At 42.9% G+C, this 25,965-nt stretch overlaps 2 protein-coding genes and 1 long non-coding RNA gene across 5 annotated transcripts; 2 read left to right on the top strand and 1 right to left on the bottom strand.

The window, feature by feature from the left end:
- Positions 1–1,531: 1,531 nt before the first annotated feature.
- ZC2HC1C (zinc finger C2HC-type containing 1C) lies at positions 1,532–10,800 on the bottom strand. Of its 2 annotated transcripts, XM_061429489.1 has the most exons (4): positions 10,677–10,800; positions 8,534–9,881; positions 5,763–5,800; positions 2,048–2,129 (listed from the first exon to the last, which is right to left on the bottom strand). In XM_061429489.1, the coding sequence occupies exons 2-3, from the start codon at positions 9,860–9,862 to the stop codon at positions 5,771–5,773; spliced, it is 1,359 nt and encodes a 452-aa protein (XP_061285473.1). In that variant the 5' UTR covers positions 9,863–9,881; positions 10,677–10,800; the 3' UTR covers positions 2,048–2,129; positions 5,763–5,770. The 2 variants fall into 2 exon arrangements, with proteins under 2 accessions (XP_061285472.1, XP_061285473.1); XM_061429488.1 differs by lacking the exon at positions 5,763–5,800 and having other exon boundaries at positions 1,532–2,129; positions 10,677–10,795.
- Positions 10,801–10,838: 38 nt separating this feature from the next.
- On the top strand, positions 10,839–13,803 carry LOC133254986 (uncharacterized). Its single transcript, XR_009738821.1, has 3 exons — positions 10,839–11,211; positions 12,863–12,982; positions 13,123–13,803. It is a non-coding gene; the product is annotated as an uncharacterized LOC133254986 (long non-coding RNA).
- Positions 13,804–15,692: 1,889 nt separating this feature from the next.
- On the top strand, positions 15,693–22,063 carry ACYP1 (acylphosphatase 1). 2 transcript variants are annotated; one of them, XM_061429492.1, is made up of 3 exons: positions 15,693–15,837; positions 16,244–16,341; positions 21,638–22,063. In XM_061429492.1, exons 2-3 carry the CDS (start codon positions 16,252–16,254, stop codon positions 21,851–21,853), a joined length of 306 nt encoding a protein of 101 aa, XP_061285476.1. In that variant the 5' UTR covers positions 15,693–15,837; positions 16,244–16,251; the 3' UTR covers positions 21,854–22,063. The 2 variants fall into 2 exon arrangements, with proteins under 2 accessions (XP_061285476.1, XP_061285475.1); XM_061429491.1 differs by having other exon boundaries at positions 15,702–15,869.
- The last annotated feature ends 3,902 nt before the right edge of the window (positions 22,064–25,965 follow it).

The raw sequence follows: 25,965 nt of genomic DNA, 5'->3' as shown, positions 1-25,965 counted from the left end.
TGGTGCTGAGTAGAGCTGCAGGCCCAGGGTTTCCAGAACTTCCAGTTTTTCAAAAGATGCTCCATATCACCATTTTTAAATGTCAGATTATACTTTGAATGCTATGTCAGTCAAAACATACCTGTGAAGCAAAGCAGTCCACAGGCTACCACTTTGTGACCTTGGCCACCACTCATTGTCATCATCTATTGCTTTTACTATCAAGTGTGAAACTTAAAAGTGGGTACCTCATTAAACTTGCAGGGGAACTGTGTATATTGGGTTAAATATCTGGTGTTCCTCTGTGAGGTTTCTTTAAATGAACAACCAGAGGCGCCATTAGGTTATACCTCTTTTTCTTTGTAACAGGAAAAGCATAAAGCAATACATGCTGTTTTTTAAAATATATATGATTTTGTTTTCAGCCTAGTGTCCAGCAGCTTCACAGCTAAAGCCTTAAAGATGGGCATATCAAATTGGTCTGATCTGTTGGCCCAGCCACTCAGCAGAAGCTGTAGAGGAAATGGAACAAGAGTTAAGTGGCCATCTGTAGTTAGTTAATATGGCTTTGTGGTCTGCACAGTCCCCTATGCCCAGGTCAGCTTCATTGACTTTTCTCCAGTATCTTAAACTAACAGTTTGAGTAATGCTCTCAGGACAGTAATCTTATTAGTATTTCAGATCTTTTGTGCTCACTTCATTCTACCTGAACTGGTATTTCCCCCATTAGACACTGCCTTATCACTTCTCCTGTTTGACAAGTCTGAAAGTGAAGTCACTCAGTCGTGTTCGACTCTTTGCGAACCCATGGACTGTAGTCTACCAGGCTCCTCCGTCCATGGGATTTTCCAGGCAAGAATACTGGAGTGGGTTGCCATTTCCTTCTCCACTGACAAGTCTAGGACTCACTCATTTTATGATTTAATTTTAAATTCACGAAACCTATTTTTTCAGTGCCTAATTATGAAGGTTACTTGCAGTAGGCACGATTCTGCTGAGAAAATTTTAGATCTGGCATCTTTTCCTTCGAGTTTACTTTTCAGAAGAGAAGTTTACTGTGATATAATCAGTACAGACATGTGACACTGAAATGTCCCAGCTTGCTTTGGGGGTATATTTTGCTGCGTCATTTTAAAAGTCATCAAACCAAAATGATTTGAAAGCAGAATGCTAGCAACAGCTGAAATTAAAGTTCCTTCCTTTTTTTTTTTTTTTGACATATGAAATCCATTAGAAAAGAACAACTACAGAGACATAATGTGCTTTCTCCCACCCCTACCCTGTAAAGTACATAAAGATGAGGTTCCCTTTATTACACAGTACAACATGGGGAGGGTTTAGGACATACTGGCGCCCCAACCTTACATACTTGTATTGACTTTCTGCCAGGACCATGTACCAGGGAGGTCATTTGCCTTACAGCAGAAGTGTATTTTTTATAAGAGATACCATGCATGATCCTGTGACACCAGTGAGCCAACTTCTTACAAGAACGAGAAGAGTTAACCAAACATGCAGAGGCAGTGGCAAGAAGGCACAACAAATGCAGGCATTTAACTAGCACAAACCATAATCAGGCTTGCGAGAAGAGAGCTTTAATGTAGCCTGCTCACTGCTCTTAAGTTTCTTCACCCATCAGTTCTCAGAGCAATTACATCAGGCACATCAGCCGGAGGTGGTGATTTAGTGGGAAGCTGAGGCTTCTTTTTGCATCTTTCTGCTTAGCAATGGGTCTCTCTTTCTTCACTGATCTCAGCTCTGCAGGCAGATCTGGGATATGTAAAAGTGTTAGTTCTTCCTGCTCTGCATCAAATTACTCTACTACTTACTGCTCAAGAGAAGCAGAAACCTTCTGAACCATCGAGGAGGTTTCCACTATTGTCTGCTCAACTGTAGTGCTTTCTTGGAGGCGGAGGACGGTTCTTGATGGTCTTACACTTGGGGATGTGCCGCTCTGCCACCTTGGGAGCAAAGTGGCGGCTACAGTGAGGGCATTGAATATAGTCTGGATTTTCTACAGGCAGGATGGGAGGCAGGTCTGAGGGGTTTCCACCTTTGGCAATCACCTGCTGGAACTCTCGAGCCTGACGGAGGGTACGGATGAAGGATTCATGCTTCTGTCTCCAGTTGCTCTTCCGAGGAGGTTCAACCTGTAAGTTGAAGAAAGACTGATCATTTAACTTGGTATCTAGGTCATCCCCTTCCTGAGTCTCCGTTAGAATGATAGTAAGGAAGTTAAAAGGGTGTTAATACACAAGGTCAGAGAGAACAGGAAAGGAGCAACAATGATAACTGACTTGCCAGAGTGGAGACACTTAAACCTAAGGGCCTGCAAAGGCGGATATCACTGAGAGGCAAGCTGGTTTTCCCTGAGAGGCTTAATGCTTGGAAATACAGGTAGTGGAAAGGGGAGGTACAGGGCTGGGAACAGGTCGGCTCCCATGGCTCCTCTCCACCTTGCATGTCCAAGTGCCCAGTACTTCCAACACCCTCTCTGGAGAAACTGAACCAGACAGGTTTCAGACTCAGGATATCCGGGCATAATGGAGAACAGCATTAATCTTAAGAGCTGAAATGGGATTAAGGGCAAGTTGTACGTGATGTATTGTGTCCCCCACCATCCTCCAGAGTACCAGGCACACTGGCACCCTCATAGGAGACGAGAGTTCTCTGGATGCATCAAGCAGTTGAGAGAAGTTGAAATGCTGACTCTGTGCAACCCCACTTCAAAGGCTCACTGTTTGATAACCCCAATATGAAAGCCTTCAGTCAACAAGCCCCACTTAAGCTTAAATATGAATGGACAGACAAGGATCACTAGACATTTGAGTAAAGCTCTGACTTTAAACTTTCCTGACTTCAGACTACACCACAAAGCTACAGTCATCAAGACAGTATGGTACTGGCAGAAAAACAGAAATTTAGACCAATGGTACAAGATAGAAAGCCCAGAGATAAACCCATGCACCTATGGGCACCTTATTTTTGACAAAGGGTGCAAGAATATACAATGGAGAAAAGACAAGTCTTGTCAGTAAGTGGTGCTGGGAAAACAAGACAGCTACATGTAAAAGAATGAAATTAGAATACTTCCTACCACCATACACAAGGATAAACTCAAAACAGATTAAAGATCTAAACATAGACGAGAAACTATAAAACTCAGAGAAAAAATAAGCCGAATACAGTGACATAAATCACAGCAAGATCCTCTATGACCCACCTAGAGTAATGGAAATAAACAAAGGAGATCTAATTAAACTTAAAAGCTTTTGCACAGCAAAGGAAACTATAAACAAGATGAAAAGATAATCCCCCAGAATGGAAAAAAAATAGTTATAAATAAAGCAACTGACAAAGGATTAATCTCCAAAATATACAAGCAGCTCAGGCAGCTTAATATTAGAAAAATAAACAACTCAATCAAAAATGGGTAGAAGACCTAAATAGACATTTCTCCAAAGAAGATATAACAGATGGCTAATAAACACATGAAAAATTTGCTCAACATTGCTTATTATTAGATGCAAATCAAAACTACAATATATCACTTCACACTGGTCAGAATGCTCTATCTCTGCTCTGTTCAGTCATATCCAACTCTGCAACCCCATTAACTGTAGCCTGCCAGGCTCCTCTGTCCGTGGGATTTTCCAGGAAAGAATACTGAAGTGGATTGCCACTTCCTCCCCCAGGGGATCTTTCTAACCCACAGATTGAACGCATGTCTCCTGCATTGGCAGGCAAATTCTTTACCACTGAGCTACCTGGAAAGCCAGAATGGCCATCATCAAAAAAATCTACAAACAATAAATGCTACAGGAGGTTTGCAGAAAAGGGAATCCTCTCGTACTGTTGGTGGGAATGTAAATTGATACAGCCACTATGGAGAACAGTATGGAGATTTCTTTAAAAACTAGGAATAAAATTACCATATGACCCAGCAATCCCACTACTAGGTACATACCCTGAGAAAACCACAATTCTAAAAGACACATGTATCCTAGTGTTCACTGTAGCACTATTTACAATGGCCAGGACATCTAGGCCAGGAAGCAACCTATATGTCCATCAACAGATGAATAGATAAAGAAATTGTGGTACATGTATACAATGGGATATTTCTCTGCCATAAAAAGGAACAAATTTGAGTCAGTTATAGTGAGGTGGATGAACCCAGAGTTTGTTACAGAATGAAGTAACTCAGAAAAACAAATATTGCGTATTAACACATATATATGGAATCTAGAAAAATGGTGCTGATGAACCTATTTGTAGGACAGCAATAGAGACACAGACACAGCGAACAGACTTGTGCACACAGCGTGGGAAGGACAGGGCGGGATGCAGCACTGACACATACACATTACCATATGCAAACAAAGCCAGTGGGAAGCTGCTGTAGGGTGCAGGGCGCTCAGCCAGGTGCTCTGTGACAACCTGGCGCGGGCGGGGTGAGGTGGGAGGTGCGAGCAAGGCTCAAGAGGTAGGCTATGGCTGATTCACGTTGATGCATTGCAGAAACCACAACACTGTAAAGCAATTATCCTCCAATTCAAAATAAGTTTTATTTAAAAATCATAATATCAACAAGTGAGTATTAGAAGAGATTTTGTCTATGAAATGAGAATATATATATTATGAAAAAGTAATGAGAAAACCAAAAATAACTATTATAAATTAATGCTGTGATAACTAAAAAACAGAACTGTTGTAAATAATGTCAGAAAAATTACTCAGAATGGGAAAAAAGAATTAAGATGGAAAGTAGAAAACATCAGAAAATTAGAAAGCCAATCTAGAAAACCCAACACCAACCAATAGGAGTTCCAAAAAACAGGACGAGGTGGAAATTATTAAACAAATAAGACACTAAACATTCCTGGAAATAAAGGTCCCTACCCTTGAGATTGAAATGGCCTATGCACTACCCAACACAATCACTGCAGAATTTCAGATTAAAGAGAGAATCCTATAAACTTTAATAAAAAGAAAAAATATATAGACTTCATATAATGGAGAAGGAAACAAAACGGCATCAGATTTCTCAACAGTAACACCAGATGCTGAAAGCTAGTGGGAAACTATCATAAAAGTTCTCACAAAATAATTTTCCATCTAGAATTCTCTATCTGGCCAATTCATCAGTCAAAAAATAAGACTATAAGATATTTTCATTCATCCCATGACAAAAAAATATGCCTCCATTCACCTTTTTTAATAAGCTTCTCCAAAGCAAGGAGTCAAGCAAGAAAAAGGAAGACACAAGAGGCTAGGAACAGAGGAGAAGTAAAGAGAAGGTCCCAGACAACAGGTCTGCACCAGGCCTAGAGGAGAGCCAGTCTGAACTGGAGCAGGAAGAAAACAATGGGAGGGAGGTTTCGGAATAAAAAAGTCAAATGGATAGACTATGAGAAGTGTTTCGGCAGTTACAAAAACATTAACAGGTGTCTGCGCTGGGAAGATCATTTAGGGAGGGAAAAACATTTGAGATCAGTATGTAGGAAACCAAGCAAATTAAAACATGAGTCAATTATTAACTCTGGGTACATGTGGACAGGGGCAGATTCTGTTCCCTGAGCAGTGAACAACATTTATGTGATTATTATCATATAAATAGCTGACTACTGGTTTAACCTAAAATTGAGATTTCAGTACAATGGAAGGACAGAAGTGGGAGGAGATGGGATATGAACCCACAGTGTCCATAAGTGGAGGTGAACAGATCATGTGCCAAACCAATAAATCAAGAAAATAAGTATATTATTTAGAAATATACATACCAGAAGAGTCATCTATCCGAACTGCCTGTTGGGGATAGCTGAAAGGCAAGAGAGGGATGAGGCAGAAGACTGTTGATCTGCACTACAGGTCACTTAGTAATACATGATTTTTAAATGTACTCAACCATTAGATGAAAATAATATTAAAAAGAAGGGGAAAAAAGGCAAGTAGCTACTTGGTGATGAATATAGGAAGAGATGTTATCAAAGGGAAAGGAAGGATCCATCAGGAGAGTCTTACTGAAAGAGACAAGGTAAGAGAATCAGTGTTAGAGATGGTATCTAGCAACCTTTAGAATAGAATTAGGGGAAAGTTCCTCAACCGTATGATACTTACACTTTAATTCTTCGTTGTATTGGAGTTCATTCAATTAACACTTATGAATCACAAAGCACAAAGATGTAGTCTCTTACACTCAATGCATGATGTACAGTAGAGAGACCAGAAGTATGAGTCTATCGGAAATTATGTGAATATTAAAGGAGAAAAGAAAAAGCATCCATTCTTCTGAGTACACAGAAGGAATGACAGACACAAACCACTCAGCTTGCAAAGGCACAAAGCTTTGGAACAAGACTCAGGACAGTCTGAGGAGGGGAGTGCATCTCAATCCAGATACTTTCTGCCTTCCTATCCTCAACACAACATGTTTCCTCAAACAAGTTTCCACAAAGCCAGGGCATCTGATCTCAAAAATCCAATTGTTTTGCTTCATTGCTATGGTATTTGGGAATTTAAGAAATACAAGATTCTTTTTGGCTCTGGCCAGAAATGAACCACTGTAGTGGGACAGAGAATTCCCCAGTGGATTACCGGGTTGACCAGAAAGAAAACAGGAAAGAACAGGAACCTGTGATCATATCATTATCTGCAAGAGCAAAATGTTGACTTCTCATTGGCAACAGGATTTCAGGGAGATCATCGATAAACACAGAAACGACTTTCTTGTAGTCATTTCCCATACTAAAAGAAATAACTCTAACTGCAAAAAACATCTCTTAACAGCCTTCACATAAAAGTGAGTTTTTAAAGGCCCCACAAATACACACATAAACTATAAAGTGCTAATGGACAAGAAATGCTAGTGCAGCAGTGGGGAGGGTTGGAAGGAAATGAAAATAAAATAATGCTTTCATAGTTTAGAGACAGGGCTTTGAGATCAGGTGGTCAAGGCTTTCCCACATTTTGGTCATTTGCATACCACTTTCACCTTATCCTCCTTACTATTGTTCTTTAAAGTCAATATTCCTAGAAATCAAGGGCTTGTTATGGTTTACTTTCCTAATACACATTAAAATTACTAAAATAAAAATTGTTTGTCAACATGCCATACTTATTTACAATCCCGGTGGTATAACCTTGACAAGGTATAACCAGACAATCTTCTCCCGATCTGACTGTCCAAATGTGCTTATGAAGTTCTCCCAAACGTATGGAAGTGTCTTGAAGTCACTTTTTACAACCTAATTTTTCTGCAGCTAGGAATGTTCACCAAAAATAAAGTCCTCTATCCCAGAAAAAAAATCACTCCTAGGCATATATCTGAAGAAAACCATAATTCAAAAAGATACACACACCCCGATGTTCACAGCAGTACTACTTAGAATAGCCAAGATACGGAAGCAACCTAAATGTCCAGCAACAGAGGGATGGATAAAGATGTGGTACATATACACAGTGGAATATTGCTCAGCCATAAAAAAAGAATGAAATAATGCCATCTGTAGCAATATGGATGGACCCAGAGGTTGTCATACTGAATGAAGAGAAAGCCAAATATCATATGATACCACTGTTATGTGAAAAACAATTTTTAATGGTACAAATGTGCTTGTTTGCAGAAAGAAATAAGAGTCACGGATGTAGGGAACAAACTTGTGGTTGCCAAGGAGGAGTTGCAGGGGGGTATAAATTGGAAGACTGAGATTGAGATATACAGACTACTGTATATAAAATAAGTAACTAATACGGACCTGCTGTACAGCACAGGGAACTCAATACTCTGCAATGACCTATGTGGGGAAAGAATCTAAAAAAGAGTTATATACGTGTAGATATAGAGATGTCTATTCCTATATATGACTGATTCACTTTGTTGTACACCTGAAACTAACACAATATTGTAAATCAACTATACTCCGATAAAAATTATGTAAAAAATAAAGTCCTCCACCTTTAAGTTGTTTACACTCTAAATGGGGAGAAAAAGAATTCCAAACTTAATCATGTATTTCATGTATTTACTAAGAAGGTATATCAAAATTAGCCAAACTGGAAAAAGTAGATAGAGTTCCAGGAGTGGTAACAAGTCCTGATTTGGGATGATGGTAGAATATTTTATAAAGAATGAGGAATTTTGTCAGGGTAGTGAAATGCTTCATAATATTTTTTTTTCATTCTCTTAAATTTTCTATAGTAAGTGTTTATTACTTATGTAACCAAAACGACATATTTTTTTAAGTCTAGATTTTGGAGTCATTCTGACCCAGATTTATATGCTGCCATTTAAAGCTGTTTGTGATCTTAAGCAAGTTAACCTGAGACTTGATTAATGAACTGATAAGACAATGAAATCTTCACAGGGCTGTAGTGAGGAACATATGAAAACCTCCCATCACTGTGACTGGCACACAGCAGTAATCAGTAAATCAAATGTGAATTTGTTCTCCCTATAAGACACATGAAATCTTTCTAAAGAAAATGGATGAGGACATAACAGGCTCTTAAAAGTGATCCCCACTCAATGGCAAATCCATAAGGCCCTTGTTACCTTGACTGAAGCTGGACCCTTCCAGTTCAAGTACTGCTCTAGTTCTGTGCCCTTGGCCCGGGCCCTGGAGGAGTCAAACACTTTCCTCTTGGAACCCTGCATCCTGCGGCAGATGCTGGAGTGTCTCTCCAGCCTGAGCAAGAGAAACTTTCGGCCGCAGTGGCTGCACTCGCCCAGTTCTGGCTCTTCAGTGGAACAGCTGGAGCCTGAAGAGTCTGGTGCCCTGGATGAGCTAGAATTGCTGGTGTATCTCTGCAAAGCGTTGAGCGGCGCTTCTGTAGCTTGAGAAAACTTCTCCTTCAATGGCCTTGAGACTCGGTCTCGGATTTTGTTATTGCTTGCCACGAGTCTTTCCCTTTTGAGCTTCTGAATTCTATAATTAGAGAACTGGAATGGACTAGAATTCTCTTGAGATTGTCCCCAAGTTTCGTCTTCTCCTGTGTCTCTGCTGAAGACCTCCTCAGACCCAAGTGCTGGAGAGAAGATAGGTTTGTATGTGGTGATGCCATTATCTTTAACTCTCCTCCGTGAAAGCACCATTCTCTGGAGCTCTCTTTTTTCATTTTCCTCAGCCTGTTCTTTTCCCTTCTGGATCCTTCTGAGTTTCTCCTCCGTCTTCTTCAGCTTTTCCCTCAGAAGAGTCTCTTTTCTGCGGATTTCCTCCCCTAAGCTCTCCCCTGCAGCTTCTAGTCTTTGGATTTGCATCCACTCCGTCCTGTTGGCATTTGCCATGACCCTTTCCTCCTGAGTGGCAGCAACTGGACCAACCATCGATGAATTCACCCAGTTCCTCGAACCAAAGCTACTGTACGAATACTTTCTTGGCTCAGGGGTTCTTGGAAAGGCGTTCTGGTCTCCATCAGTGCCAGCCTCACCTGTACTATGGGACTTCCGATGAAATACAGGTTTCAGAGGGTATGCTCGGTCAACCCCCACTCGCTTCTTTGTCAAGGGGATGAATTCCTGGTCATTTGTTTTGGGATACTGGCACTGAGGGTCTGATGTGTAAAACAAACCCTTGGCTTGGCCCTGGGGATTGCTCCTTGAATCGTGCTGGCTCATTCCAGCACAGTGGGGATACGAACAGCTCTGGGCTTTTGTGCAGGTGTTCCACTTGGGGTGAGTGTAGAGATTATCCAGCATCAGTTCTTGGTTACTCCAAAGTTTCTGCTGGAAATTGTTCCTCGGGTGCCCTGTAGAGGACCGCTGGGAAGAGTCACCTTTTCTATAGGGGTCTTGCTTAGCTGAATGGAGCTCTGGAGAATCCCTTTTATTATGTGGGAGCATAACACCCATAGGCAGAGGCAACACCAACTGGAGACCAGCCATTCAGGGCCTGGACTGAAGCCTAGGGGAGATTTAAACCAGACATATGTGAGGAGTTTGTCTGAGGTTTACCTCCACTGCTAAAGTTTCTACATCTGTTTCTACATCTGCCTAACCACAATTTCCCTTAAACTTTTTAGGGACACTGTTGCTGGGTCCACCAGAGCTTTCACTCAATAAGCATTTGGTGAATGCTTACTGTGTTCTGTGGGTGCTTATTAGGTTCTGAGGATAGAAAAAGGAGTGTGATACAGGTGTTCCTGCCACCTACCTTTCCTTTATATCACTACCAGCCTCTGCCATACACAGTGATGCTCCCGCACACACAATAATACACTCCAAAGCAGATGGAAAGAGCTATCGGATTGAAAGTCAGTTTTTAGGCCTGTGACACAGGACAAGCAGCTTCCCCTCGCTGGGGATTCGCCCAGAGTTACAGGACTGGAATTTAGGGGCCGTAAGACTCTGAGTCCAGCCCCATCATTTTATAGGCAAGAAAACTGCAGCCCATTGGTAAGTGACCGGCACAAAAACTCTCGGGCTTCCCTCCTGCTGGAACCGTGCTTGACCCTAAAGAGCACAGAGCCGGTTCAGGGCATGCAGCAGGTGCTTGGCTGCCAAACCCTCACCCAAGGACCACACGATCCGGCCACCGCGGGTTTAGATCGGAACGCGGAAGTTGCGTTCTGTCCTGGAGGGTCACCCGGGACGTCCCCGACTTGTGACTCCGCTTCGAATACAAGCCCTCGGCTCTTCAGTCCGTCGGGCCTTGGGAGATCGATGCGCTGACCCCATGCCTTCCCGCCCTTCCGCGTACCTGAGGCTTTTTTGGAGGTGGCTCCCGCTTAGGGGAAGCCGCAGGACTCAGGTTCCCTCACCACTCGCCCTCCCGCAGCCGCCGGCCGCGCAGGCACTCTCAGAGGGCAGCTGTTATTCCCGTTGCCTGGAGACGGGGGCACGTGCGCGCGCCCAGCCCCGCCCCGCCGCGAATTCAGCTGGGGCGTGCGCAAGCGCAGTCCGCGCACCCGGGGCCGCTGGGGCCGCGGGCGCGGTCCAGCAGGGTCACTAGACTGGGTGTCCCGCCAACTCTGCAGCTCAGTCCAGCCCTGCCCTTGGGGAACGTCGGTAGGGGGTGGGAGAGGCTCTTCTGGGGCTCCGTCAAAGAGCTTGTATTTTTCTCAGAGCGATGCTCTCTGATCCTGGGGTGTGCCCTTCTCTGGCAAAAGACGGAGCGCCTAGATGCGCCCTCAGGTCATTCTGCCGCAAGATTCCGGTGTCGGCCCTCCTCTTAGCGGGAGTGGGCATGCTGATCGCCTTTCTTGGCACGCTCGGCTGCTTGGTACCGGCCCCAGGTACGGCTGTCGACTCTCTGTCCATGCTTTTCCTCGCACATAATCTGGGGCTTGCGTCAGATTTTAGCAACTCTGCTAGGTTTTGCTACGCAGTCTCCTTCCGGGGAAGTTTTTGTAGCCAATCTCATTATTTTGATATAATGTTTTCCTTTCATGTGGTAACTCTGGCCCTGTCTTCTTAGGGCCCAAGAATGACTCAGACAAGTGTAATGATAATGAAGTTAACCACCAGATCCAAAATACTCAGTATAACCTGGTTTCAACCCTAAAGATATTCCATAACTTGTTAACATCAGAAGAAAGTTTGTCTTCATACTTCAGTTCATTTGTGCAAGCTGTTTGAAACAGGCAGCTTACTCTTTTTCCCTTGTAACTACTTAAAAAGATTCATGCACATGGAAAATAATATAGACAGCAGTGGTCGGTGTTACTACTTCAACATGTCATATTGCAGCTTTTACATGTTATAAATTCCTTGGTGGTGCTCCAAAGCAGTCTTCTGTTGCCCTGTTTTCTCTCCTAGTTGTCTCTCAACTGCCTTCTCTGTGTATGCATTTCCAGACGTTTCTCACTCTTTTCAAGGTCCGAATTATCTCAGCATGGGGCTTGCCTGTCATCAACTCCAAAGCTCCCCTCTAGCCTGGCAGAATTTCCCAGGGTGCCTCCTTCCATCTTGACTTCTTTCCATCTTGTTTCAGAGGAAAAAAAATCTTTGTCTTTCCTTGAGTTCTCTTAACTTAGTCCCTTTCAGTACCTTCCAGGAATTGACTCACTATACCCATCCATCTTGCTAACTTCAAGTTGTATCCATCCACACACACTGGTTTTAAAATATGCTTAGCTTTGTCTTACCAAAAAAAAAAAAAAAAAAAACTTCCTTTGCCTTAACCTCACCTCTCACCTTAGGGTCCCAGTCTTTTCTCTTCTTCTCCACAAGACTTCTTAATAGAAAGCTTTACACTTGCTGCCCCCACTTCTTTGACTCTCCCTCATTGTCCAGTCCATTGTGGTCTGGTTTCCCTGTCTCTGCTTTGAACTGGCCAGGCTACCAGTGACCTTCCAAAGACCCTAAAGACAAAAGCTGCTATTTCTTCAGCCTACTCTTTGACATTATTGATTTTTTCTCCCCGTTGGAACTCTCTTCTCACTTGCTTCTCTGTGCGTTCTTGGTTTCTTTTTTCATGTCCTTGTTCCATCTTCTTTCATATTTTGGATTTATGTCTTTTCCTCACCTGCCTCCCAAATGTAGTTGTTCTCCAAAGCCCGCTTATTTCTCATATAAATGCAGTTTCAGACATTCTCTTCCTTAATGATTTCAACCAAATGCTGGAATTTCAGTTCTCACCTATGTTTCAATGGCATCTAGCTTAGTTCTCTCCCTTAGTAACAGACTCACGTTTCCAAATGCCCACGTAGCACATCCACATAAATGTTCCTCAGGTATCTCAAAGTCAATATGACAGAAAACACACTTGTGATTACCTCCCTATTTCCCAGGCCCCTTCTCCAGTGTTCCCTCTCATGCTGAAACATCAGTCTTCTTCCACTCCCCACTATGTGTCACCCCTTCTAATTGGTCAGCAGGCTCTGTTGAATTTATTCTGCAGTGTCTCTTATATATGTCCCTTCCTTTTCATTTCTCCTACCCTAGGTGAGTTTCTTCTTCACTGCTCACTGGGACGGCACCACTCTCCTAACTGCTGTACATCTGCTTCTTTTGGCTGTTCTGAGTCTTCACTGTGGTGTGTAGGAGCTTCTCTAGTTATGATGTGTGAGTTTTAGTTTTCTGACTGGGGATCGAATGTGCATTGAAAGGTTAACCAGTGAACCCCCAGGAAAGTCCCTATCCTAAATCCTAAATACATCTGAACCTGTCATTCTCCCACCCAATTGCTTCTTATTTACCTACAGGATAAAGCTGAAACATGCCTTACCTCCCCAGAGTCAACCCTAGCTGTGTTTTAGGGCTACCTGGAAAGCAGTTTTTCTGGAGGTAAGGCCTGGATATCAATCTGTTGTAAACTTTCCCCCAAAGTCTTAATGTACAGCCAGGGTTGATATATTCCCAGTAGTATATCAGTAGTATATACTCAGTAATATACACTCAGGGTCCAGCCACATCTGACTACTCATACTCTCTTACCTCAGTGGCCTTCCTCCAACTCCATGTGCTGGAAGGTAGTAGAATATAGCATTCAGTACAGAGTAGGCTCTGTACTCAGGCTGCTTGGAACTAAATCCCAGCTCCATCACTTACTCTTTGTGGTAGTGTAACCTTGGGTAATATGCCATTTCCTCCAAGAACGCTTTCCCAGTCTTGCCAGCCAGAAGGAATCTCTCTGCTCCTTTGAGCTCGCATAATATTTTTGTCACAGGGCTGGCTCGTGATGAGCTCCCAATGGATGTTCATGGAACTGAATTCACATGTCGTGCACTGCATTGTCATCATTTGCATGCATGTTTGTCCCTTACGCGAAATAAAAAAGCTCTTTAGGGACAAAGATTATATACCATCCATCTTTGTATATCCTACAGTGTGTATACATGTAGGTACTGAATAGTTTGATGCTACAGAGAAACTAGGTTTTTTTTTAATAAATTTTAGAGAAATAACATCAGCCAGTTACTCTGTTCAACATTATTTTCAAATATTGCCTAGCATAACAATTCAATCCAGTTTCCAACCTCACTGCCACCCCCATACCAACACTGAGGTCATATGACTCTCCAGGATCTGGACCCTCACTTTGTAGTGGGGAACTAATGGAATAATGAATCTCCATGGCCTGCAAATCCATCTCACCTTGCCAAGTCTGCCAACCTGGCATACATATGGAATCTTATGGAGGGATGTAAGGTACACAGCACTCCAAAGGGAACAGTAAGCACCACAGTTTATCTTCATTCACATTCTTTACATATATATATGTATAAATTTTTTTTGTTTATTTTTGACTACGCTAGGTCTTCATTGCTGTGCTCAGGCTTTCTCTAGCTGTGGCAAGTGAGGGCTGCTGTCTGTTGCAGTGCAAGGGCTTCTCATTGAGGTGGCCTCCCTTGTTGCAGAGCACAGGCTCTAGGCACTTGATCTTCAGCAGTTACAGCACGTAGGCTCAGTAGTTGTGGCTCTCAGGTTCTAGAGAAAGGGCTCAGTAGTTGTGGCACATGGAGTTGGTTGCTCTGTGGCACATGAGATCTTCCTGGACCAGGGATCAAACCCAAGTCCCCTGCACTGGCAGGCAGATTTTTATCCACTGTGCCACCAAGGAAGCCCCATATGTATTCTTAATCATAGGATATCTGGATATAAATGCCTACAAGGTGACCTTTGGCTTCCCTTGTGGCTCAGACAGTAAAAAGTCTGCCTCCAATGCAGGAGACCTGGGTTCGATCCTGGGCGGGGAAGATCCCCTGGAGAACAAAATGACAACCTACTCCAGTATTCTTGCCTGGAGAATTCCATGGGCAGAGGATCCTGGTGGGCTACAGTCCATGGGATCACAAAGAGTCAGACATGACTGAGTGACTGATACACACGAGATGACCCTACTTTTAACAATCAACACCCACAACTCCCCTTGACAAATTCCCTTCTCCCTAAAGAAATTCATGCAACTTGGTCACTTGGCTTGCTGCTGCTGCTGCTGCTGCTAAGTCGCATCAGTCGTGTCCAACTCTGTGTGACCCCATGGACTGTAGCCCACCAGGCTCCTCCATCCATGGGATTCTCCAGGCAAGAGTACTGGAGTGGGTTGCCATTGCCTTCTCCGGGTCACTTGGCTTAGGTTGACTGATTCAGTTGTGATTCTGGAGCCCTGGGTTATTTTGTTTGTGTTTGTGATTGGTTGCTTTAGATAAGCAACATTGTTTTGAGTTTACTTAGTAAGGTAGACTTAGTAAGGTAGACTTACTTAGTAAGGTAGACTCTGGTGGACAGCTTCCAGAATCACAGTGGGAGAAATAACCTTGTGTGCGACCTCCTATACTCTTGTCGCTGCTGCTACCAATTGCAAACTTAGGCATGACCCAGAATTGGAGGAGAATTGAGGAAAAGGGCAGAAAAATTTTATGTCTTCTATTTATTTTTTTTGTTTTGTTTATGATGTTTAGTGTTTGCCGTCCCTCTCTGTCTCCAGAATTTAAGCTCCTCCAATCCAGGGATCCTTTCTTTTTGTTAACGTGTGTCAAGCACCTAGAAGTGTGCCTGGCACAGAAGCTCTCAGTAATTATTTACAGAATGATTGGATTTATCTCAATTGTTTCTTCGTCTTCGTCCTTCTCCCCAGGAGAAACTTAAAAAAAAAAAAAAAAAAGAGGTGCGCTTAGTAACCAAGGTAAGATGAGGACTCGGTCTGTAGAGTCGTGGCCGAGACCCTGGACAGATCCTCCCCAACCCCGAGGCTCGGGCGCTCCTAGACACGCGCCTCCCGACATCCCACCCTCTAGGCGGGCTCTGGGCCGAGCGCGCCGTGCGTGATTGGCCGGTGGAGATGATGGACAGGAGAGGCGGCGAAGGAGGAGCCGCCTTCTAAGCTTCCGGGCGCGGCGGTTTACGCGGCTGAGGGGTGACTGTTGGCCTGGTGGTCTGCCGGGTAGTCCCTAACGCTTGAGAGGACGACAAGGAGGGTGAGCCTGGGACAGGGACCCGGGGCGTGCCCGTGAGTTCGATTAGCCCTAAAATTTAATAGGGGGAGGTACTGGCGGCAGCGTGGAAGGCAGGTCTGTGGGAAGAGGGAAGGATGGAGAGGGAGTGGGACCGGGGATGGGTGTAGGGAGGTAATTGGATAAGCAGGTAATTGCCCCAAAAGAGGCCTCTGTGGGCAATCGCGACCCGAAGCTCCCTTGCAGGTGTCTTCCTGTTATTTCAGACACCCGCGCTTACACGTATCCGAAGTACGGGCACCTTAAGGTCAGGGAGAGGTCGCAGTGGTTAAGGATGTACAGCTATAGATGTGATGACACTTTCTGCCTAAGGATTGGGGGCCCTGGAGTAGGATAATGACTCCTTTTCTGCTGTCCTCGTCTCTGACAGGTTTGAGCATGAGCATGGCAGAAGGGGATACCCTGATATCAGTGGATTATGAAATTTTTGGAAAGGTGCAAGGAGTGTTTTTCCGCAAGTACACTCAGGTATGTGACCCTACCTACATTATCAGCATGGGAACAAGAGACATGTTCCCGAAAAATATGCTTTGGAGAAGCTGGCTCTTTGTTAGCTGAATGGCAAAGAGGTGATTTGTAGAAGAATAGGTATGAAAATGCTTTGCAATGGGTAAACCACAACGCAAATGGAAGCTTTTCTCTCTGTGTGAGTGCATGCTCAGTCGTGTCCGACTCTTCAGCTCCACGAACTATATAGCCCTCCAGGCTCTTCTGTCCATGGGATTTTCCCAGCGAGAATACTAGAGTGGGTTGCCATTTCCTCCTCCAGGGGATCTTCTCCATCCAGGTCTCTGGCATTGGCAGGTGGATTCTTTTACCACTGAGTCACCTGGGAATCCCTACTGGAAGCTTTGTCTGCTGTTATTATTGGTCTAACAGTGGTATTGAGTACCAACACACATATGGATGAGCTTCTTTTTTACAAAGAGAAAGGGCTTCCCCAGTTCTCCCTACTGGGGCATCATCAAAACAAATCACAATTCTTACAGGAAAGTTAACACTGATCAAAGAGATGACATTTAAATGACTATGTAATTTATGTAACTGCTTCGTCTGTAGCTGTTACATTTTCTTCAGACCTTTTTTTCTCTTAAACCTTCTCCCATTCCCCTACTTAATTCCTTAATTCTGCTCATTTTAGGTTTTAAAGAACAAATACCTTTTCCAGGGGAGGACTTCCCAAGTGGCTCAATGGTAAAGAATCTCCTGCCAATGCAAGAGACGTGGGTTCTGTCTATCCCTAGGTCAGAAAGATCCCTTGGAGATCCTTTGGAGAAGGAAATGGCAACCCACTCCAATATTCTTGTCAGGGAAATCCCATGCACAGAGGAGCCTGGAGGGCTACAGTCCAAGGTGTCACAAACAGTCGGACACGACTTGGGGACTAAGCAACAACACCTTTTCCAGGTGAAGCTTTTCTAATGAAAATACTTTATTCATTCCAGGGTAAGTAATAGTAACACTGAACATGGAGCCTGGTATGACATATTAGTAATTGAGGGGATGAACAGACTGTTGACAGCCTCTGCCTTAACTTCACTCAGTTCAGTTCAGTTCAGTCGCTCAGTTGTGTCCGACTCTTTGCAACCCCATGAATTGCAGCACACCAGGCCTCCCTGTCCATCACCAACTCCCGGAGTTCACCCAAACTCATGTGCATCAAGTCATTGATGCCATCCAGCCATCTCATCCTCTGTCGTCCACTTCTCCGCCTGCCCCCATTCCCTCCCAGCATCAGAGTCTTTTCCAATGAGTCAACTCTTCACATGAGGTGGCCAAAGTATTGGAGTTTCAGCTTTAGCATCAGTCCTTCCAAAGAACACCCAGGACTGATCTCCTTTAGGATGGACTGGTTGGATCTCCTTGCGTCCAAGGGACTCTCAAGAGTCTTCTCCAATACCACAGTTCAAAAGCATCAATTCTTCGGTGCTCAGCTTTCTTCACAGTCCAACTTTCACATCCATACATGACCACTGGGAAAACCATAGCCTTGACTAGACAGACCTTTGTTGGCAAAGTAATGTCTCTGCTTTTGAATATACTATCTAGGTTGGTCATAACTTTCCTTCCAAGGAGTAAGCATCTTTTAATTTCATGGCTGCAGTCACCATCTGCAGTGATTTTGGAGCCCCAAAAAATAAAGTCTGACACTGTTTCCACTGTTTCCCCATCTATTTCCCATGAAGTGGTGGGACCAGATGCCATGATCTTTGTTTTCTGAATGTTGAGCTTTAAGCCAACTTTTTCCCTCTCCTCTTTGACTTTCATCAATCTTCCCTAATGACAAAGATGAAATCTTAGTTTGCCTTCTGTCTTCTATAGGGGAGTATCAGGCTACTGCCTTCCCAGTGTATCTCCAACCCCAAAGATAATGAGTTAAAATGAGTTAAGACTGCAGAACTTGCCAAAGCCACTTTAAAGTTCAAACCTGAATCTTTGAAATGTGAATGTTAAGTGCCACTACCTCTTTTTCCAATGATTTGCAAATCAGTTCCTCCTGATCCCTGCTCATATATGAAGTGCCTGTTGGAAGAAAAGAATTACTGAAAGTCCTAGCAAGAGCTATGTTCCAGATAGCTCTGCCTCCAGTTACATAGGGTAGGCTTTCTTGATAGCTCAGTTGGTAAAGAATCCGCCTGCAATGTAGGAGACCCTGGTTCGATTCCTGGGTCGGAAAGACCCCCTGGAGAAGGGATAGGCTACCTAGTCAAGTATTTTTGGGCTTCCCTTGTGTCTCAGCTGGTAAAGAATCCGCCTGCAATGCAGGAGACCTGGGTTCGATCCCTGGGTTGGGAAGATTCCCTGGAGAAGGGAAAGGCTACCCACTCCAGTATTCTGGCCTGGAGAATTCCATGGACTATAAAGTCTATGGGGTCACAAAGAGTCAGACGCAACTGAGCAACTTTCACTTTGATGTAGGGTAAGTTCCTGTGGCTTAATAAGTGGATTAAAAATTAATGAAGATTAATTAAAGTTGTTGAGGGAAAAGGAGTAGATGGCAGGAGAGCCCATCTTTATGGCACCTCCCAACCCTCAGTGTAAAAAGAGAATAAAAGAATACAGAAAAACAATTTTTTTTTTTTAAATAGAAAAACAATTTTTAAATATTTATTTGGCTATGGTGGGTCTTTTAGTTGTGGCTAACAGGATCTTTGTTGAGTCCTGCAGATCTTTTGTTGAGCAAGGACTCCCTAATTGGGGTTGTGGGGGTCGTGTGTCTTAGTCGCTCTGGGGCATGTAGGAAATTAGTTCCCCTACCAAGGATCAAACCCACATTGCAAGGCAGATTCTTAACCACTGTACCACCAGAGAAGTTTCTTTATCTCTGTTTTATTTATTAACTCCTGCTCTAATCTTTATTATTTCCCTTTTTTTGCTTGATTTGAGTTCAGTTTGCTCCTCTCTTTGTAGTTTCCTAATGTGGAAGGTCTATGTTATTGGTTTGAGGATAACCTTTTTTTAGATTGAGACTAGAATTGGTGATTATAATCCTTAAAATATTTCCAGATGACAGTTCAAGAGGAAATATGGTTTTGAGGAGAATCAGCTTTTTGGAATTTTCTTAGGAGAGAGCACTACTTGCTTGTTTACATATATAGTCAAAGCTGAACATGACTCAGCAATATTGTGTTACCATTTAAAAATAAGAACAGAATCCAGTGCCCAGACAAAACCCATAGGAAATCCCCATTCTCAACACCTGTCAAAGTTGGGAGTGTTTTGTTTACTCTCAGGAGTTCAGATAAATCACACTACAGTTTAAAATGTTATTGAACTATTATAACCTCCTGCTCAAAACCTCAACACAATCGTTCTTATAGCAAGTTACCATATAAGGTAACTACGAACTAGGCATGGCCCACTCCCCTGGGTTAATATGAAGTAGGAGAGAGTGTGGTTGTTGCATAAAGTCAGTGGGATATGGAGTCTTATTCAAATCCATTCTCTGTATTCTTTTTAAATGCTTCAGTCTACAACCCTTAATCATGCTGTAGATATCTCTTATTTTTCTTCATTCTTTAATTTCCTCCATATCCTTTAAACTGTTATTTGACCGAAGTCTCTTTTGTTCATTATGCAAACATGTCTTTGCTTTGAACATAACTGATTTAATGAATACTTCAGTTCCTCATCAAACATACTTTTGCTCTGCATAACATTTTCTTTGGCCAACTCCAGCAGTTTCCCATATTTACTAGATCACTAGTCCAGCATTTGGACATGCAGTCATGTTAACTCCCATTTTCTTCTGTAATCCAACTCCTTCTATTTAGATAGAATGTAACAAGCAATAACTTTTATAAATCCTTAGTTGGAAATTTTACAAAAATAAAATTGCCTCTGAAACATTGCTACTTCCCCCCAGTTTTCAGTTATTTCACAGTTAATGCTTTATAGGAAAGAACAATAAAAAGTCTAAGAAAATGATTACAATTACAACGGTTACAATGATTAGATGTTTTTCCTAAGCTTATTCAACATTAAAGGCCTTGTGATTATTTAGACAGAAGAAAGTCAAGTGAAAACAATAGTTAATGTGGTCTTATGAAATGTAGGTGTTTAGAGGCTGCTCACCAGCAACTTTTTCCTTCTCTCAGAGGATGAGAGAAAGTGGGCTTTGAATGCAAGGTAAAGACCTTGGATTAGACAGTTTCTCTACAGTGAGAACAATGGAATGATTTGCCCAGGAAATTGTGAAATACTCTCTAATGATCTTTAAAGATATAATGGACACTTAGTCATCTGGGTTTGTTTAGGTATTCAGTTCAATTCAGTCACTCAGTCGTGTCCGACTCTTTGCAACCCCATGAATTGCAGCACGCCAGGCCTCCCTGTCCATCACCAACTCCCGGAGTTCACTCAGACTCACGTCCATCGAGTCGGTGATGCCATCCAGCCATCTCATCCTCTGTCGTCCCCTTCTCCTCCTGCCCCCAATCCCTCCCAGCATCACAGTCTTTTCCAATGAGTCAGCTCTTCACATGAGGTGGCCAAAGTACTGGAGTTTCAGCTTTAGCATCATTCCTTCCAAAGAACACCCAGGACTGATCTCCTTTAGAATGGACTGGTTGGATCTCCTTGCAGTCCAAGGGACTCTCAAGAGTCTTCTCCAACACCACAGTTCAAAAGCATCAATTCTTCGGCGCTCAGCTTTCTTCACAGTCCAACTCTCACATCCATACATGACCACAGGAAAAACCATAGCCTTGACTAGATGGACCTTTGTTGGCAAAGTAATATCTCTGCTTTTGAATATGCTATCTAGGTTGGTCATAACTTTCCTTCCAAGGAGTAAGCGTCTTTTAATTTCATGGCTGCAGTTGGTCTTGGCTAAAGAGAAACAGAAGGATCAGATAACTTTATGCTTTTTTCTATTTAATATATCTATTAGATTCTTGATTAGGAGAAGGAAAATGAACAAGATATAATCCAGTATCCTAACAACAATCAGCCTTAGAGAATCATTTTGAAAACATCTGATTTGGTCTTAAATCTTTAGTACTTAATCAAATTGACTACACAGTGAAAAATTCTGGTGCCTGGGTTTTATAGGGTAGAAGAAGGAAATGAAGTCAAGTGGTCAATACTTCATGTTAAGATCAGCAATGAGATTCTCCTTGCTGTAGTTCTGTTTTGACTGTTCTGGACAAAATTAATTTCAGTGGCTTGATTGTACGCCAAGGTTCTGGCAAGAGATTATAGTCTCGCTTTGTTTTGTTCAGGCTCACTGGATTTCTCTTTCTTGTCTTTTTCTTTCCCTTAGGCTGAGGGTAAAAAGCTTGGATTAGTAGGCTGGGTCCAGAACACTGAGCAGGGCACAGTGCAAGGACAATTGCAAGGGCCCGCCTCCAAAGTGCGTCATATGCAGGAATGGCTTGAGACAAAAGGAAGCCCCAAATCACACATCGACAGAGCAAGCTTCCACAATGAGAAGGTCATCGTAAAGCTGGACTACACAGACTTCCAAATTGTGAAATAATGGTCTGCATTTAAATTTTCCAAGATACTTAGCGGTTTTGTTTTTTATTGTTAATAGAGATAGAACTATTCTGTTGTCAATATTAGAATTTGTCAGTAAGTTATTTTAGCAGCAGTTACTTGATGGTTACTGTGTATTATATGTGTGATGAAAGAATTACAACTATATACAGTTCTAATCAATAAAAACAGAACTTTCTGTGTAAGATAACTTATTTTCTTTTGATGAACTTCATTTTGGGCAAAATAAGAGGCATTTACCCTGTGAGCATCTTTGGGAAGAGAATTTGGAGGTAACTTAAGGAAGTCTGAAAGAAAAAGCAGTTACTTTTCATCATTTCTTTTTAATAGTTTCCATGAAATTTTCTTCAGGAAATTGTACCTAATAAGAACAAAAGTCCTGGGACTCCCCTGGTGGTCCAGTGGCTAAGACTATGAGCTCTCAATGCTGGGGCTCTGGGTTTGATCCCTGGTTGGGGAACTAGATCCCACATGCCACAACTAAGACCTTGTGCAGGCAAATAAATAAATAAAAATAAATATTTTAAAAAAGAACAAAAATCCTAAAGTTCAATTTGTTGACTGTTCAAATGATATCTGGGTTTCCCTGTGGGCTCGATAGTAAAGAACCCGCCTACCAATGCAGGAAACCCCAGGTTCAATCCCTGGGTTGGGAAGATCCCCTGGAGGGGGAAAAGGCAACCCACTCCAGTATTCTTGCCTGGAGAATCTCATGGACAGAGGAGCCTGGCGGGCTATTACAGTCCATGGGGTTGCAAAGAAACACGACTGAGCACAGCACATACACAAATGGTATCTTGGACTAATTATTTTACGTTTTCTGGAGTTTCTGCTGTCATTTCTGTCCTCCAGGTAAGGAATTCACATAAACTGATGCTATGTGTTAAATTATGTTACCCCCTCACCCCTGCCAAATTCACATGTTGAAGTCCTCTCAATACCTCAGTATGCGACTACATTTGGAGAGAGGGCCTTCATAGAGGTAATTAAGGTTAAATGGAGTCATTAGGGTGGGCCCTAATCCAATACACCCTAGTGTCCTTATAAGAGGAAATTTGGACACAGGTGTGTGTGCACAGAGGAAAGAACTTGTGAAGACAGAGGACGAAGATAGCAATTTACCAGTCAAGGAGAGAGGCCTTATCATCATTCATCATTTTAACACTTTGACCTTCAGATTTCTAGCCTCCAGAACTGGGACAAGATACATTTCTATTGTTTAAGCTGCCTAGTCTGGTATTTTGTTATGGCAGCCTTAGCAAACTAATTCAAGCAGTAACCATTTTCCTTCATCAGACTTAGATTATCTATCTCCTGATTTGGTTTTGTCAGCCATTAAAAAAGTATATATCAAATGCTTACTGAGTTTGACACATTGGTCATAAATTCCAATCTTAAAAAAAACACGGTTTTGGATTTCCTTGGTGAGCCAGAGTTTGGGAGTCCACTTGCTAGTGCAGGGGACACAGGTTTGATCTCTGCTCCAGGAAGATCTCACCTCCCCCAGCCCAACTACTGAGCCCTCACTCTAGACCCTGTGCTCCACACCAAGAGAAGCCACCACAATGAGAAGCCCACGCACCGCCAACTAGAGCGTAGCCCCAACTCACTGCAACTAGAGAAAGCCAGCACAGCAAAAAATAAATACAAAAATTTTTTAAATGAAAATACTCAATGAAAACAAGACAAAGAAACAACTGAAGGTTGGTCATGAATTTCCAAAACACGAATCTCACAGTAATGCTGTGTAAATGACCAGGGATGCTGAAGAACCTGCAGTTGAACGGTTCTATGTACTTTGGCCACCTCATGTGAAGAGTTGACTCATTGGAAAAGACTCTGATGCTGGGAGGGATTGGGGGCAGGAGGAGAAGGGGACAACAGAGGATGAGATGGTTGGATGGCATCACCGATTCAATGCACGTGAGTCTGGGTGAACTCTGGGATTTGGTGATGGACAGGGAGGCCTGGCGTGCTGCGATTCATGGGGTCGCAAAGAGTCGGACACGACTGAGTGACTGAACTGAACTGATGAAGACCTAGAAGACCTTTTAGAACTAACACCCAAAAAATACGTCCTTTTCATTATAGGGGACTGGAATGCAAAAGTAGGAAGTCAAGAAACACCTGGAGTAACAGGCAAGTTTGGCCTTGGAGAACAGAATGAAGCAGGGCAAAGGCTAATAGAGTTTTGCCAAGAGAACGCACTGGTCATAGCAAATACCCTCTTCCAACAACACAAGAGAAGACTCTATACATGGACATCACCAGATGGCCAACACCGAAATCATATTGATTATATTCTTTGCAGCCAAAGATGGAGAAGCTCTATACAGTCAGCAAAAACAAGAACAGGAGCTGACTGTGGCTCAGATCATGAACTCCTTATTGTCAAATTCAGATTTGAATTGAAGAAAGTGGGGAAAACTACTAGACCATTCAGTTCAGTTCAGTTCAGTCGCTCAGTCATGTCCGACTCTTTGTGACCCTATGAACCCCAGCACACCAGGCCTCCCTGTCCATCACCAACTCCCGGAGTTCACTCAAACTCACGTCCATCAAGTCAGGGATGCCATCCAGCCATCTCATCCTCTGTCGTCCCGTTCTCCTCCTGCCCCCAATCCCTCCCAACATCAGAGTCTTTCCAATGAGTCAATTCTTCGCATGAGGTAGCCAAAGTACTGGAGTTTCAGCTTTAGCGTCAGTCCTTCCAAAGAACACCCAGGACTGATCTCCTTTAGAATGGACTGGTTGGATCTCCTTGCAGTCCAAGGGACTCTCAAGAGTCTTCTCCAACACCACAGTTCAAAAGCATCAATTCTTCAGCGCTCAGCTTTCTTCACAGTCCAACTCTCACATCCATACGTGACCACTGGAAAAACCATAGCCTTGACTAGATGGACCTTTGTTGGCAAAGTAATATCTCTGCTTTTGAATATGCTATCTAGATTGGTCCATTCAGGTATGACCTAAATCAAATCCCTTATAATTATACAGCAGAAGGGACAAATAGATTTAAGGGACTAGATCTGATAGACAGAGTGCCTGAAGAACTATGGACGGAGGTTCGTGATATTGTGCAGGAGACAGAGATCAAGACCATCCCCAAGAAAAAGAAAAGCAAAAAACCAAAATGGCTGTCTGAGGAGGCCTTACAAATAGCTGTGAAAAGAGAAGCAAAAAGCAAAGGAGAAAAGGAAAGATATACTCATTTGAATGCAGAGTTTCAAAGAATAGCAAGGAGAAATAAGAAAGCCTTCCTCAGCGATCAATGCAAAGAAATAGAGGAAAACAAAAGAATGGGAAAGACTAGAGATCTCTTCAAGAAAATTGCAGATACCAAGGGAACTTTTCATGGAAAGATGGGCTCAATAAAGGACAGAAATGGTATGGACCTAGGAGAAGCAGAAGATATTAAGAAGAGGTGGCAAGAATACACAGAAGAACTGTATAAAAAAGATCTTCACGACCCAGATAATCATGATAGTGTGATCACTGACCTAGAGCCAGACATCCTGGAATGTGAAGTCAAGTGGGCCTTAGGAAGCATGACAAACAAAGCTAGTGGAGGTGATGGAATTCCAGTTGAGCTATTTCAACTCCTAAAAGATGATGCTGTGAAAGTGCTGCACTCAATATGCCAACAAATTTGGAAAACTCAGCAGTGGCCACAGGACTAGAAAAGGTCGGTTTTCATTCCCATCCCAAAGGCAATGCCAAAGAATGCTCAAACTACAGTACAATTGTACTCATCTCACATGCTAATAAAGTAATACTCAAAATTCTCCAAGCCAGGCTTCAGCAATATGTGAACAGTGAACTTCCAGATGTTCAAGCTGGATTTAGAAAAACTAGAGGAACCAGAGATCAATTGCCAACATCTGCTGGATCATCAAAAAAGCAAGAGAGTTCCAGAAAAATATCTATTTCTGCTTTACTGACTATGCCAAAGCCTTTGACTGTGTGGATCACAATAAACTGTGGAAAATTCTGAATACCAGACCACCTGACCTGCCTCTTGAGAAACCTGTATGCAGGTCAGGAAGTAACAGAACTGGACATGGAACAACAGACTGGTTCAAATAGGAAAAG

The sequence above is a fragment of the Bos javanicus genome, chromosome 10 (genome assembly GCF_032452875.1).
Source record: "Bos javanicus breed banteng chromosome 10, ARS-OSU_banteng_1.0, whole genome shotgun sequence".
NCBI lineage: Eukaryota > Metazoa > Chordata > Mammalia > Artiodactyla > Bovidae > Bos > Bos javanicus.
This window is presented reverse-complemented; position numbering and strand designations above follow the sequence as displayed.